Raw genomic sequence first — 15,040 nt, 5'->3', positions numbered from 1 at the left:
ATGGCGTCTGTCATTCACGTTAAGTGTTACGCAGTGGGTAGGTATGCTTCTTTCCTTTCAACACTGTAAAGGAACTGGTACTCTGCAGCTGGGGATTTTTTCTTCTTCTTTCTTTCTTCTTGATCTTGTAGGAAAATTTGGCATTTGGGAGGTTTGTCCCCATTAACCATATTTCTCTCTGGAAAGACTGCTAGGGACGTTGGCTCTTGGGTATAATACACCACGAACTGATAGTAATTGTCTGTAGTCCGGTATGTTAATACAATATCCTAGTACATAATGGAGTTAATAATAATCGAGTCTTCTGTGGCTGGTTCTTCTGCTTGTTTGGCTACATTCCGTCAGCCCGTAGGCCCCCGTGGGAGGCCAGTTAGGCCAACTAGGCCGGGTCTTAATACGGAAACATTGAAATTGGAATTGAGGGCTGACCCCAGAAAGGCCTCCCCACTGCTGAAGGGTGTATGTGACCAAAAAGCACCACCCGAGAGCCTAATTTGCAGTGTGATTGAGCTATCGGTAAAAACGATACTAGAAGGATTCATTATGTCCATGGGACGAGCCAAATTCCCTGGGGGGGGGGGGGGGGGGGTTCCGGGAGAAAAAGGCAAAAGAAGGAAAACTCAATTATGGAATTCGGTGAAGCGCGTTGTTTCCACGAATGATAATAATAATATAACGGGTGTTAGACAAGCAGCAAAAAGACATGAAGTCCATGATGATGTCAGCTAGACGTCGAGTGTGATCAAGTTAATTCGCTTGGCAGCGTTTGGCGAATAGGGGAGACAGAAGAAGTCCGTTGAATCATGAGGGCTGGAGGAAATTATTAGTTTGGCTGGTAGGCTGGTATTGTAACTGGTTCGCCTAAAGAGACTCATGCTGGGTTGTTCTGAGGAATACCTGGGCGGCTTGCATCGTACCAGAGAAGGGAACAGGATTAGACACAGACGGCTGTTAGTAGTCTGCTCATTAAGACGCCTCGTCTTTTTGTTGACGAGTAAACAGAATGGAGAGCCTCATTCTGAACACGATCGAAAGTCCTTGTCCCTGTCTTTGTGGCTCCTGTCAAAATGCCTAACAGAGACAATTTAACTGAAGATCGCCGATCTAGAGCGAGAATGAGAGGGTCTATGGGGAACAACTACCATGACCGATGACAGGTCACAGTGGTGGCTCGAGCGCTGCTTCGATCTGTCACGAAGAAGCATGAATAATAACAATGAAAGACTTGACAAGGCGGATGACTGTCAAATTGGTCGCATGAATGAGCAGCGCCCTGATCGCAAAATGAAGCAAAATCATTTCAGAGTCTGCCTCTATTAAATACCTGTTAGAAAGCAGGGTGCTGCTATGAAGGATTTTTGGATTCTTACTCTATATAAATAAAGAGACATTTCAAGAACCTAAATTCTGGGCTCAAAACAGCCACTACAGCGCGCTTGATTAACGCTGGCGTATTGTTTGCCTTGAAAAAGGTTGTGTACCTTCAGCAATCCTGGCAGCCATTGGATGCAGGCAGTACCATGGATGTATGGCAATAATGGACGTGGTTGTCGCAGGAAGTAAAGCTCCCTCACCAGTGGAAGTTTACCTTGCCGCTAGAAGCTTTGTCAGGGCTGTAAGTGGTCATCGGCAGGGGCTGATGCTTGGCTGGCTACCAGGGATACCAGCGGACGATGACGATGATGATGCACAAGCTGCCAGCACCCACTTTTGCAGCCATTGGTCTCCTTGGCCTTCATTGTAATCTGCGCTCAGGAGCATCATGAGCACCGACCAGCCAATCCCCTGAATATGTATTGATGTGCTGCGGTTTACGGGTACTGTTGATTGTTATTAGGAACGTCACCACTGCTCGAGTCTGTGCGTGTAATGCAAATGCATTGTGATTAGGATGGAAACTGACAAGGCAAGATGGTCTCGTGCGAAGCGATTCATGGCCATGAATATTGTGTGCGAATAGAGAAGAGAAGAGTTCCTTTTTAGCCCTCTTTTTTAATGCACTTACTGGAGCTGCGATTTCCGTTCGGTACGTACCTACAGCCGGCTACGTAGGTGACCAGGTAGGGGCTACCTACAGATTTGCTTCTTTCCCTGAAGGTCGCTTTCTCTACGTCATCGCGTGCAGGGTTGGCACTACTTACCCCCGTTCTGCGCGCCAGCATCGTGGACTAGTCAAGTACCAGACAAGTAGTATGTCCGACCATTGTATGCTCACTGGTGCCACGGTGCCGCTGTACGCTACTTTGATGTACCTGGGTCAAATGCAAGCCAGAAACCAACTTTGCCCACCTTGAAATCGGTTCTTCAAAGTGCCCGTTTGAGGAGTCTCCAGTCTCTCACTAACCAGGCCAGGCCAGTTCAGTCCACCTCTCTACCACCGCTACCACCGCTACCTTTTGAATCTCCGCACCAAGACAGTCTCAGAGACACTACAATTCACTGCGCAGGACCGGTGTGTGGTCGAACCCCCAATTTTCCGCTCTCAAACCTCCTGCGTTGCGTTCCGGCCGCTCGTTGCCCCGTTGTTGGAACATCCTCTTACGGCCCTCACACTCGGATCCTGGGCCATCCTATCCTGACCTCCCTACGAGTCAATAAACACGTCGGTCGTTGATCAACCGGTGCTAAGTTTCTTAGAGACCATCGCTGCTGCTACTGTGCTGCCACTGTTGGCTCGGGGTTAGAGGGAACAAAGCGTCGACCTCTATACCCCCTCCTCCACTACTACCTTAGTTTGACATATCCTTTAAATCGCGAATTGTCCTCAACACTACTCTTCCTGCCGGCGAGAAGGATTCAGCTGTACGTCTTTGGACGACTTATTTTCCTGTGAGGCATGCAAAGAGCCACCTCGCCGGTTGGCGACGACATATTATCGATCCCATCACCATCGAGTCAACAGGACTTGACGACTCTTGCCCCTCCGACACCCATATTGCCGTCGTTTTCGCTGGCCGAGAAGCTGCCCGTGAGCGCTATTAGAAATGGAAGTGTGATGCCGGAATCGATCTCGAACTCGACTATAAATGCGACTGCGACACCAACCGCGCGTGACGCAATGACGACGGATCGCCACCCGAGCCACCCTCCACCCTCGCCCCTTGATGCTCAATCTAAAGAGCCCCGCGTCCACAACAACATGATAGTAGATCCTACCGATGACAGCACTGTTTCTGTGATCAAGGGCTCGGGTAACACTTCCGAGCCATTGGCTGCCCATGCTGGAACAGATGCATTGAGTCCTCGGCGTGTAGGTTTCGGTGGTGCTCCCTCTCCCACCCAAGCGTCATCGCAGAAGCAACTTAACGAATATCGAGAAAAGCTTGCACGCGACCTTGAACGCCGCGAAATGTCTGCCCGAGGCTTGATGGCAAGCCCTAATGAAAAGAATCGGGTCTCTCCTATCCCCGAAGAAGGCCTTTCCAGTTCACCGCTTCAGACTTCAGCTCTGACAACGACCTCAACTGAGTCGAATGCTACTGTTCGAGGTGCTCCCACTCCAGGGCCCGTCGCAGGAACACCGTCATATCCGTTTCCACGAATGGCCCCTGCTGGTTTCGTGCCGTCATATCTGCATAGACCTTTTACCACACTCTCACCTACAGGTGCTCCACGATCTTTCAGCTATGGTTCTTTTGACGCCTTGGGCATGACTGCCCAGGATAAGGTCCTTTCAAGTACTTCGACTCCAGCATCCAACTTCACATTCAACCCGTCCGCAATGTCACCACAGCCTGAAAATCTCGATTTTCCCAATCCTAACCTCTACGATCTCTCTTTAATGCTAGCTGCCGAGCCTGGATTAGATGCTTGGTGGTCGAATGTTGTTCAAATTATGAGAGATGTGTACAAAGCTGAACGAGTAACACTTGCTATTCCAGCTGACACAACAGACATCGAAAATGTTCCTTGGGGCCAAAAAGCAACCTTCAATCTTCACAAGGAAGACGATCTAAGTTTGGGTTATATGGCAGCCAAACAGTCTAGTAGCGTCGTCATGAGCACAAGCGACCACGATAGATCCTGGCCTGGTTCTAATGCTACACCACCGATTTCTGACGATAATCTGCAAACCAAGTCTGCCCCCCGGCCAGACTTATTCAGTCGCCATTCATTCACGACTTATGAGGATAAGAGGGAGAAAACACGAACTCCACCCAACGCACAGGCTCGGCGGCCCGCGTTTCTTGCCAGGAGCCAAAGTAATTATCCCGCAGGTCCTGCCTCAAAAGAGTCCTATCTCGATTATGCCAAACTGAATAAGACGACACTTGACGAACATGATGCCATTGAGCAACAAATTCCAAGCTGGGAGGCGCCGCTCATGGGTGAAAAGGAAAGCCAGGGGCGTGTTCTACCGGTATTACAGGCTCTTGATTATGAGGCGGATCCTTTGATTGACCACAGTGGTATCATGCGAGTACTTGAACGCGGAAGAGCCATTGCACTTACTAGATCATATCCGTATCTCGCTGATGAAGCCCCGCCTGAGCCGTCGAAGAAACCAAAACCTGCCGCCCCAGAACCTTCCTCGAATGCTCCAAGGAATTTTGCCAAACCACGCTCGGACTCGTTCTCGAAATTATCATCAATGTTCAACTCGGCTAGTTCTTCTCGTGTACCGACTCGCAGCAAAACTCACTCAGCTGCCGACAGAGCGAAATCAATAGCCTCACGATTAGAGGGCCGCTTAGAAGACGATATGCCTAGGCCTCCAACGCCTAAGTACGAAGAGTTTGAACAAGCGCCACCTTCACCTTGGTCACAATCGCCAGCTCCATCACCAGCTGTACGCGCTGACCCTAAAGAAAACCCCTTTTTCACAGATGCCATGGTCGACGAAGATTCGTTCAATCCAGATACTGGCACAGAGGATTACACTGGAATGCGGCCGCCCGAAGCTATCGGTGTTGATAACTCGTGGACGGTTCTTCACATCCCCTTGTCTCACGTTCTTCTCTCGAAACCCGCTCGAACTTTCAAACTAGACAGCACTTTAATGGAGCAAAGATCTCACGCGCGCACCAAAAGCGAGAGTATTCCTCCTGCTCCTAGCGAGGAGGGTGGCCGTAACACACCAGACAGTCTTAAGAGAGATAAGCCAGCACCGATCGCTATTTTATCAATTCTGAGCCCAATCATCCCTTACCCATCTAATCTCAAGCACTCCTTGGAACATTTAGCACCTCATATGGCCACAACTTTCTCACTATGCCGGCACTACAGTAATCTTGAGACTGAGTTGGCAGGGCTTCAACGGAAACGGCCGCAGACGACTGGATTTGGGGCGGTTGCACACGATGGGCGGCCATTGGAAAGCATGGCTTATCTAAATGCGGATGACGTCGTTCCACACCAGTCTCTCGCTGGTAGTATGACGAGTCCGAGCGATTACTCTGGTGTTTCTAAAAGTGCTACTGGATCTCCATTGGGCACTCCTGGGTGGGACCAGGGATCTGGAGGCTTTCATGCCGACAAGCGGCCACCGCCGACCTCGAGTCCTGCTGCAACACCTCAAGGAGAGGGATACTTCAGTTCGAGGCAAAGACCAGTACCCGCGCGACACGAAACATTTGGCGGCATAGGTACCCCACGGGCAAGAACAAGTTCAAAAGACACTTCTCCTGCTGAGAAGCGAAATATCCGAGTCAGCGGTTCTCTTCTTACACAAGAGAGTCCGGAGCAAAACTCGGCTGCCGATAAAGCAATTCGTACTTCTTCTGACGAATCGACTGGCGGATTGACCAAAAAGTCGAGTCACGTTGACGCTCCAGATGTCAGTATGGATACTCTGGATCCTACCAACAATGACAATACAGCTGAAGATTTGGCTGACTCTACCAAGGCCGGACGTGGCACTCGACAAGGGCACAGCATGCTTCATTCATATGGTGCAGATTTTGCTTCCACTTTCCAATCTCTTCCGCCGAGCTCTACACTCTCAGCCAGACCGACACCCGTTTCTGCACCTTCTCGGAGTGGCTCATTGACTACCACAGCTGTTGATATGCCACCGCCTTCGGACAGACTCAAGGGACTGATTTTAGATTCCCTACCCGCGCATGTATTCGTCGCACTTCCGCAGACCGGAGAAATTGTCTGGGTCAACAGCCGTTATCTTTCGTACCGAGGCCAGACAGCCACCGACCTTGCCGCAGACCCATGGGGTAGTCTTCACTCCGATGACCGAGACGACTACTTAAAAGCATGGGGCCATTCTATTCGCACGGGCGAACAATTTTCGAGGACTGTTCGAATCAAACGATTCGACGGCGCATATAGGTGGTTTTATGCCAGAGCAGTTGCATCAAAGGATAAGAGAGGGGTTATCATGCAATTTCTTGGATCGTACATGGATATACACGATCAGCACATTGCGGAACTGAAAGCGGCGCGACAAGAGGAAATCGAGGCATCGGAGGCTAAACACCGATTACTTGCCAACCTCATCCCTCAGATCATCTTCACAGCGACCGAAGACGAAGGAATCACTTTTGCCAACGAACAGTGGCTCTCGTATACAGGGCAAAGCTTCTCTGACTCACTTGGATTGGGTTTTATGGACTTTGTACATCCGGACGATCTTGCGAAATGCCGAATTCCCTCTACCCAACCTTCAACCCCTGGCGGAATACGACGTGAGGGCCATAGCAAGATATACCGGCAGGGATCTGCACAGTCTGAGGCGGCGTCAACTGCCACTATTCAACCTCCCAAGTCGCATACACCTCAAGACTCGCCTCTCCGTAATGTGCAGCAAGCCCTGTCGCGGAACAACAGCTCTAGCAGCAGTTCAGCGTACGAATGGCCTGCTGCAGACTTGACTGAACTGGCTCGAAAGGGAATAATCAAAGTGGCGACTGATAGCGCTGGCCGAGTCTCATACACAACTGAGGTTCGATTACTGTCCAAGACTGGAGAATACCGCTGGCATCTGATTCGATGTGTTGAGATTGACACTATTGATTTCGGCAGTGGTGCTAGCTCCTACTTTGGATCTGCGACAGACATCAACGACCACAAGCTTCTTGAGACCAAGCTCAAAGAGGCCATGGAAACCAAGGGAAGATTCCTGAGTAATATGTCCCACGAGATTCGTACTCCTTTAATCGGAATTTCGGGCATGGTAAGCTTCTTACAGGATACTACTCTGAATGAAGAGCAGCTCGACTACACCAACACCATACAGACCAGTGCCAACAGCTTGATCATGATTATCAATGACATTCTAGATCTATCTAAGGTCGACGCTGGCATGATGAAACTAAAGTACGAATGGTTCCATACCAGGTCCATCATCGAAGACGTGAACGAGCTTGTTTCCACAATGGCCATTGCGAAACGACTCGAGTTGAACTATCTCGTGGAGGCCGATGTACCTGCATGGGTCAAGGGCGATAAGGTGCGGATTCGCCAAGTTCTCCTCAATGTCACTGGCAATGCCATCAAATTCACTTCAGAGGGTGAAGTCTTCAGTCGGTGCCGTGTTTACGTCGCGGAGGGTTCCCATGTCGATGAGAATGAGATCATGCTGGAGTTTTCTGTTACCGATACAGGTCGCGGATTCTCAAAGGAGGAGGCGGAGTTAATTTTCAAACCTTTCAGTCAGATCGATGGAAGTAGCACCCGACAACACGGTGGGAGTGGACTGGGCCTTGTCATTTCTCGACAGCTTGCTGAGCTACATGGCGGTAGCATGACGGGACGCGCAACGCTGGGCAAAGGCTCTACCTTTACCTTCACAGCGCGGTTTGGCCTTCCTACAGCTGATGATCATCCTAACCTGCCTGACAGCCCTCCTGCTACTGGTGCTTTCACGCCTAGACCGGAGATGGTTGATAATGTTCCCAGCACTATCAAGCCTCTCCCTCCGCCAAAACATTTACGCAACGCCGAAGGCGCTAGCCCTGGAGGCACAGTATCAGAGTTTACGTCACCTGGAGGCCTTTCTGTTAGTAGCTCCAACCCGTCTGTCCGTTCAGCTAAGTCGCAAGTCACCGACCGATCCTCTGCAACATCTGTCACTGGTGGTCTGGCCCGATTCAGCGAGGCGGCTAAAGCTAGTGGGCAAGATTTGTCTCAGATGAAGTTGGAGATGCCCTCAGGGCGCAGCTCTCCTGGTACTCATCTCTTGCCTGGCAGTGGCTCACCTGAGGACTTCCGACCACCCATGTACTCAATCCTCATCATCTGCCCGCAGTTCCATAGTCGCGAGGCCACCACTCAACATATTGAGATGACTCTACCAAAGGATGTACCTCATCAGATCACAGCCTTGGCGAGCGTGAATGAGGCACAGACATTGATTGGTGGTGAGGATCCTATCAAGTTCACACATATCGTCATCAACCTTCCCTCTGCCGAGGCTATCATTGGTCTTATGGATGACATTACGAAATCACAGACAATCGATAAGACAACTATTCTCGTGCTGTCAGATTCGGTGCAACGACAAGCTGTCATCAAGTTGGCGGCCAACACTAAATATGAGCAGCTCCTCTCAGATAACATGGTGACTTTTATCTACAAGCCTGTGAAGCCGTCTCGATTCGCTGTCATATTCGATCCAAACAAGATGCGTGATCTTAGCATAGATCGTAATCGCTCTACGGCGCAACAAATGGTCGAGAATCAGAAGGCTAGCTACCAGGAGATTGAACGGCGCATGGGCAACAAGGGCTACAAGGTGCTCCTAGTCGAGGACAATCCTGTCAATCAGAAGGTTCTCATGAAGTATCTCAAGAAGATTGGGGTTGACGTCGAGATTGCCGTTGATGGCGCAGAGTGCACCAACATGGTTTTCTCAAAGCCACATAAGCACTACTCGTTGATTTTGGTATGTTGCTCTATACCGTACTCTCCGGTCTCCAATGAGAATTTTAATAACTGACACATACTTCTCAGTGTGATCTACATATGCCACGAAAAGACGGCTACCAGGCGTGTCGTGAGATTCGACAGTGGGAAATTGCCAACAATTTCCCTCAGATGCCTATCATCGCCCTGTCAGCCAACGTCATGTCAGACGTTCAGGATAAATGTGTCGCAGCGGGATTCAGTGACTACGTCACGAAGCCAGTCGACTTCATCGACCTCAGCAGAGCTATGTCCAAGTTCTTCTGATCACACCACTCTTGCCACTCTCCTCCTCTCAAGCAATGCTGGCGCATAGTCACCCCTCTACCACTTCTTCTTTTTGGACCTTTTACATTCAGCGACAGTTCACGACTTGCCTCCTCCGTTCATAATTATACTACGGCAGCTTCTATTTCAGACCAGACATATCTATATAGGGCCACCTTGGTCTTCTGCCAAAGCTAAGCCTTGTCGCAGCTCAACAGGGCTGACATAGGTCGAGGCACCTGGCAAATGACCTTATTTCTATTGGCATAGTTTATTTCTGGGTTATATGACTTTTTATACCAACCACAATTTTCCTGCCTCGGCCAGGCACATTGTCTTCTGCATGTTGCTGGACGTTACCGCAGGGCTTATAATGGGTACTGGCGATCTTTCACGGGCCTGTTGTCTGTTTCGTTTCACTTTTCACTCACCTGGGTTGAATGACCCGAGGGGGTCCTGGGAGGGCTCGAAGACTGGATATGGCGTCAAGGAGTTTTGTTTGCATTGTTCATGTCTTCCTACCATGGCCTGATTGAATGATTCATTTTGCCATATGGGTAAAACGCACGTTAGCCATGAGCGGCGGGTGCAATGAGGATATACTTTTTTGTTCTTTTTTTGGTAATGTTTTTGGCGAAGAATATGAGTTATGCATGAAAAATGGACGAGCAGGATAGGTTGAATCTCTTCAACTTTGTTCGATCTTCATTTATACTTAGATAGACGGACGCCGCGGGAAAAGAGGTGGCGGCGGGGCATTTCCAACACGGTGTTATACAATGTTCATGACAAGGCAAAAATAAAGAAATCAATCTAAATTATAGCCATTTCAAGAACAATTCTGCGTGTTTAGAACGTCTGAAAATGGAGGAACAGACATGTTATTTTGTGATGTTATGCTAGCCCAAACGTTATCATAGGCCCCAAATAGCTCAATCTTAAAACCATGCCAGCACAGTTGGTCATTCTATCCGTTGCTTTTCCGTAATCCGTTCCAAATCGTTCGTCATTAGCATAAAGATATGAAAATCATCAAAACAATTTGCCTCGCCTTGGCGGGCTGGTATCCGCGGTTCCCATGAAATTCAAGTCATAAGAGAGTGAGAATGCACCCATCCAAGTAAGAATACGATCAGTACACACTGCCCCGGATACTTCGATCCTCCTTCTCAGCGCGATCCAAATCCTCAACGAGTTCAGCGTCACCGTCACAAGAGGCATCGGTAGATGCATCGCCAAGACGGTTAGTCCTTGCATATTCATCCGGGCTATCCTTATCGCTCGTGTATGCTAGATGTTCGGGTCCGGCTTTGAGGAGGGGTTTCTGATTGTATGAAGGCTTCTCGCTTCTTTCGCCAACGGTCCTGTTGAGTTGTGCGTTCAAGGAGGCAATACGGTGTAAGCTTATGTTCTCATCCTCTGAGGAGTCGTTGTCAGTCTCGGCGGCAGATGTGTGGCCAGAATAGCTGCCGCCCCCATCGCGGCCAATATGCAAGTATGGCGACTGGATATACTCGCTGGCAGAGATGACTGAGGGGGTATCATTGAGGTCAGAAACGGATTTGCCTTCATGGTTTGATGAGATGTCGATCTCTGGTCCATCATCATGAGCTCCGAGGGTGGTGCTCTCAATATTGGCACCAATGCAGTCTAATTGAGCCTTCTGCTTCCGGCTGACGATGGTAATGATCTCGTCTGGGTTTGTAATCTTGCCATAAGGCTCTGGCCCGCCGTTCTCATGATCCTTTTTGCGCATGATCTCCAAATCCTCACGCTTAGCATAGTGCCGACTATGGTCACAGCCATTGGGACATCCACCCCATCGGCGTGTAACAACAAATGTTTTGGTGCGTGGGAGTTTCGAGCTGTCCCTGTCCTTGTCCTCTTTGTCTTTGCGTTCTCGCCGCAGATCGGACCAAGTTCGTAACTTGTTCTCTAGAAGGTACTTATTGTTTTCCTGCTTGCGCATGATGAGGAACTCGCAGTGGTTGATGTTTCGGAGATCTTCAAAGTACTCGACAGTGAAATGATACCATTTCATGAGAAAGACACGGGACATGAGTCCGTGGGTCACTAAGAAACGTACTGTTAGTAACATCGCAAAGCTGCTTGGTGAAATACGTACCCAGTACACAGACACTAGGGAAATCATCTTCGCCAAATTGCCGCCATAGACTCTCATTGAATCCGCTCACACGATCGTAAGCATCAGCAGCACTCTCTCCCTTGGGTATACGGTAAAAGAAGTGGCCATAATCGGCCCTCTCTTGCCACATACGTTCCATTTCAGCGCTGCATGGTTGGAAGTTACCAAAATCCTGCTCACGTAGCCGAGGCTCTTCGTACACCTTGATGTTAGCTCGGCGGAAGGGCGACGGGGAGCCTTCGTCCGAGGTCAGGCTCTCGAGGATTCCTTCTGTTGTTTCACGTGTGCGGCGGTATGGAGAGGTAAAGAACTGTAAGGTATCGTCGGGACGGAGGAGGCTTCGGAGACGACGTCCGGCGTCGTGGGCTTGGTTCCAGCCTTCTGGCGTAAGTTTGACTCGGTGATCGGGAACGGTCTGGTGAATTTCTCGGTTCTCTTGATAATTGTCAGCACGTATTGAATAATGAGGGACGAAAAAGCCAGAGCATTAACGTACTATTGCCTTCGGACTGGCCGTGGCGAACTAGAATGATCAAGCGTGGCTTGGTCATGATGCTTTGGGGACGCGATATAGAGGGGTAGTCTTTAAGTAATTGAGCGTGTCTCTAATAAGTCCAAGGATGAATTTGATATTCCGGTGTCCTGAGCGTTTTCACAATAGTTGTATAAGTTGAATGGAGGTTTTCAAGTTGTGAGACAGGTTGGGTCAAGATGGGATAGAATATGGCGGAGTAGGGGATAGATAGTTTTGCAATTGGTCAGCCAAAGCATAGGCAGGAGTCACCAATTATGAATACTAAGAGAGAAGAGGATGGAAGTTTGGGAGAAAGAGCAGGAGCTCAGCGTCATAAAAAAACAAATGAAGAAAAGCTAAAGGAAGGTGAAGCGTGGATTGCAACGTCTTTTTTTAGTGAGGCTTGTCTAATCCCGTAGCCGTTGGCTCAAGCTCACGAGACATCCTGACCTGAAGCATCCATCAGAGCGAGGGCAAGTGCAAGCCCATGCCATGCCATGCAACCATGTTTCCGAAGAAAAAAACGACGCCCCGCCAAAATTGCCAGGATAACCCCCCCACCACCACCTCAGCCCAGCTGGAGGAAGGATGTGTCCGCCGACCTAGGGACTACGTATCGTGCACCATGAACCTCCATTCCATCTGAGCGGAGAGGTGGTCCTCAGGGAGCAAGAAAACATCGGGCCTTGACACGGATTGTCTAAATTAACTCAGCAAAAAGTATTATAAGCTTAGGCTAGATTTATACTAAATTACCTAAATATTTTTATCATTTAGGATCAAGGTCCTGTGCTTTCTTTCCTCCCCTTGGTGAGGAGAATCCAAGGGTGGTGCTGTACTTTCGAGGCAGGTACCAGCACCCTCGTTTGGGGCCGGAGCCGCCCCGCCATCTGTCGACCGAAACAGCAAAACAGCTTCTCAGTCGTCAACGGTCAAGCCTCCAAGCACACAATGATTGACCAATGACAATGGATGCCATATTCAAGCTGGTCATCACACGAAGACAGAAACAGCCCATAAGAGTTCTTGGAAGATGGACTAGTCTCAACCAAATCTTTCCGAATCCTTGCTAACACTACGAATGAAGCAAAGGCACAAGGGGTAGCTCCCCTCCCCATGGCACGATCTGGAGGAGGGGCCCGTAAACGGTTCTTGCTACCTAATCATGATTAAAGCGAAAAGCGTGCTGGGACAATCTGGCGATACAAGTCCGAAGACTGATACGATTCGGTGTTTGACCTGTTCATGACCTTGAGTTGTTCCGCCCGCGGACGGACATCGTATGGCGGCGGTTAATATCCACTGATATCAAATCATATGATTTATCATTCCTGTATCCTTGGAACTGACTTGATCTTTTTTTCGCTCTCCCTTGTCAAAGATACTGAGAATCTGGCAATCTGGTGTTGGTTAGCCAATCCTGGAGATCTGCAGAGCCAGATTGAGTACTCCGTGATCCCGGCCACTGTAGCAGACAGTTTGAGTCACGGCACCCAAAGTTCATGTTCATGCCTCTCCCATGCATGCATCTCGTTTTGTTCCTTTTCCGTTTTCTTGTTTTCTTTCGGCCCTCCCGTGGACATGATCATGATTAATCTCGTGGTGTTTATCTAGGTTCCGCCGGCTAATTACCATCTATCGGATCTAGACGGCCCCTTGCTTGTCTTGGACCATCTGGATTCAATCTCATCACCTGAAGAATGAGGGCTACAGCGGAGTATGGTGAGGTGATGTGATCTGCAACGGGAAGCGCCCAGCCGCCGACTGCAACATCGTATATCTGGATAAAGTCACTCAGAGACGATCTGATCCTAACTCTGATCAGTGGCTTTTGTCTTGCATTTTCCCCTTCTGCTCCCGCCTGCAGTACTGATGCATTCTGCAACGAAGATAGTTGCCTTTCCTGACTGCTATCCATCACATGTTCATCACCCAGAGTCACTTTGTGGCTTGCTGACGCGGCTTGGAACTTTTTCGTGCCTGGGATGTCAATTCAACTGCCGCGCGCTTATCAGGCGACCCTCAGACACCCGTTCCGGTGCGATCAACATTTCCCCCAGCGGCTGTTTGCTAGGCTAGGGACCTCGATCCTAAGTGACAAAATAAGTTAGGCAACCCTACAAATTCTCAGGATGCTTTTTGTTCAATTTATTTTGACATGCTACCAGTACATCAAGGTACGGTGTTTTCTTGCTCCCCGAGGGGCTTAGGCTAATTCTTGGTAGCCTTGTACCCAAATCAACGCCACTCTCATCAGATCCTGGCTAGGGTACCTACCTAGGTAGCGTCCACTATCTTCGATTTATCCTACCCATCAACAACACCAACACAACCATCTGGCATCTGCCGGCCATTGCTCTCTTCACGTGCCAACCATCTGACCGCTCCCATTCAGAGGTTCTTGTCTTAATCAATCAATCGTTTAACGGACTTCAATTCACCCGACGATCCTCTGCCTATTCAGGCTATCTACCGCGCCCGTCGACGTCTCATTCTCACGCGTGCCTCAGCCCATTTTCATCTTACCTTAGATCAGGCGTTGGATAACCAACATTTCTTTGACTTATTCTTTTTACCTTTTTTCTCCAAAATGTCTGCTCCTGGTCCCGAATCGGTACCAACATCGGCCGATCCCCGATCCCATCGCCCTACCAAGAAGCGCGCTCTTACGCCCGTCTCAGCGCAAGCCGCTTCGGTAGAGGCCCTCTTCTCAAAGCCCGACCAAATCATCCGTATCCCCGAGTCCTCTACCTCCGGCTCCGGCAGTTCTGCCTTGCTTTCCGCCCCTCCGGAAATTGTCACCAATGTTCAGGGATCTAGTGCAGGTGCCGGTTCAGGCGAGTTTCATGTGTATAAGGCGAGTCGTCGGCGCGAGTATGAGCGTCTGCGCAGTATGGATGAGGATCTTCGCCGCGAAAAAGACATCGAAGAGTTTAACAAGGACAAGACTGAACGCGATCGAAAAGACGAAGAACGTACGCGCAAGAATCGCGAAAAGAGGGAGAAGATGAAGGCCCGCAAGTCTAAGAAGGGCAAGAGCCCTGCCACCACTGACAAAGCGCCCAACGCGATACAGTCAAAAGATGCCTCCTCACTCGCGGCAAACGATACTGAGAAGGACACTGCTGATGTTGATTCTAAGACCAAGGCTGAGCATGGCAGGGATGATACAGAATCAACGCCATCGATACAACCTGCAGGACTAGTCATTCACGATGAAGATGACTAAACAAAAAGGAGTACGAAAGGCCAGCAGC

General features: G+C 49.6%; 3 protein-coding genes; 2 read left to right on the top strand and 1 right to left on the bottom strand.

Moving 5' to 3' along the window:
* Positions 1 to 2,836: 2,836 nt before the first annotated feature.
* Positions 2,837 to 9,123, top strand: FFUJ_13182 (related to two-component histidine kinase chk-1; the record flags this gene model as incomplete). XM_023575835.1 has 2 exons in its annotated part: positions 2,837 to 8,836; positions 8,905 to 9,123. The coding sequence occupies 2 exons, from the start codon at positions 2,837 to 2,839 to the stop codon at positions 9,121 to 9,123; spliced, it is 6,219 nt and encodes a 2,072-aa protein (XP_023429086.1).
* A 1,132-nt stretch (positions 9,124 to 10,255) lies between these two features.
* Positions 10,256 to 11,820, bottom strand: FFUJ_13181 (uncharacterized protein; the record flags this gene model as incomplete). XM_023575834.1 has 3 exons in its annotated part: positions 10,256 to 11,196; positions 11,249 to 11,704; positions 11,766 to 11,820. The coding sequence occupies 3 exons, from the start codon at positions 11,818 to 11,820 to the stop codon at positions 10,256 to 10,258; spliced, it is 1,452 nt and encodes a 483-aa protein (XP_023429085.1).
* Positions 11,821 to 14,373: 2,553 nt separating this feature from the next.
* On the top strand, positions 14,374 to 15,012 carry FFUJ_13180 (uncharacterized protein; the record flags this gene model as incomplete). Its single annotated transcript, XM_023575833.1, has 1 exon — positions 14,374 to 15,012. One exon carries the CDS (start codon positions 14,374 to 14,376, stop codon positions 15,010 to 15,012), a length of 639 nt encoding a protein of 212 aa, XP_023429084.1.
* Positions 15,013 to 15,040: the final 28 nt, after the last annotated feature.

This window comes from Fusarium fujikuroi, chromosome FFUJ_chr04 (genome assembly GCF_900079805.1).
Source record: "Fusarium fujikuroi IMI 58289 draft genome, chromosome FFUJ_chr04".
NCBI classification, from domain to species: Eukaryota; Fungi; Ascomycota; class Sordariomycetes; order Hypocreales; family Nectriaceae; genus Fusarium; species Fusarium fujikuroi.
The sequence above is the reverse complement of the archived record's forward strand: the minus strand, read 5'-3'. Positions and strand labels throughout refer to the sequence as shown.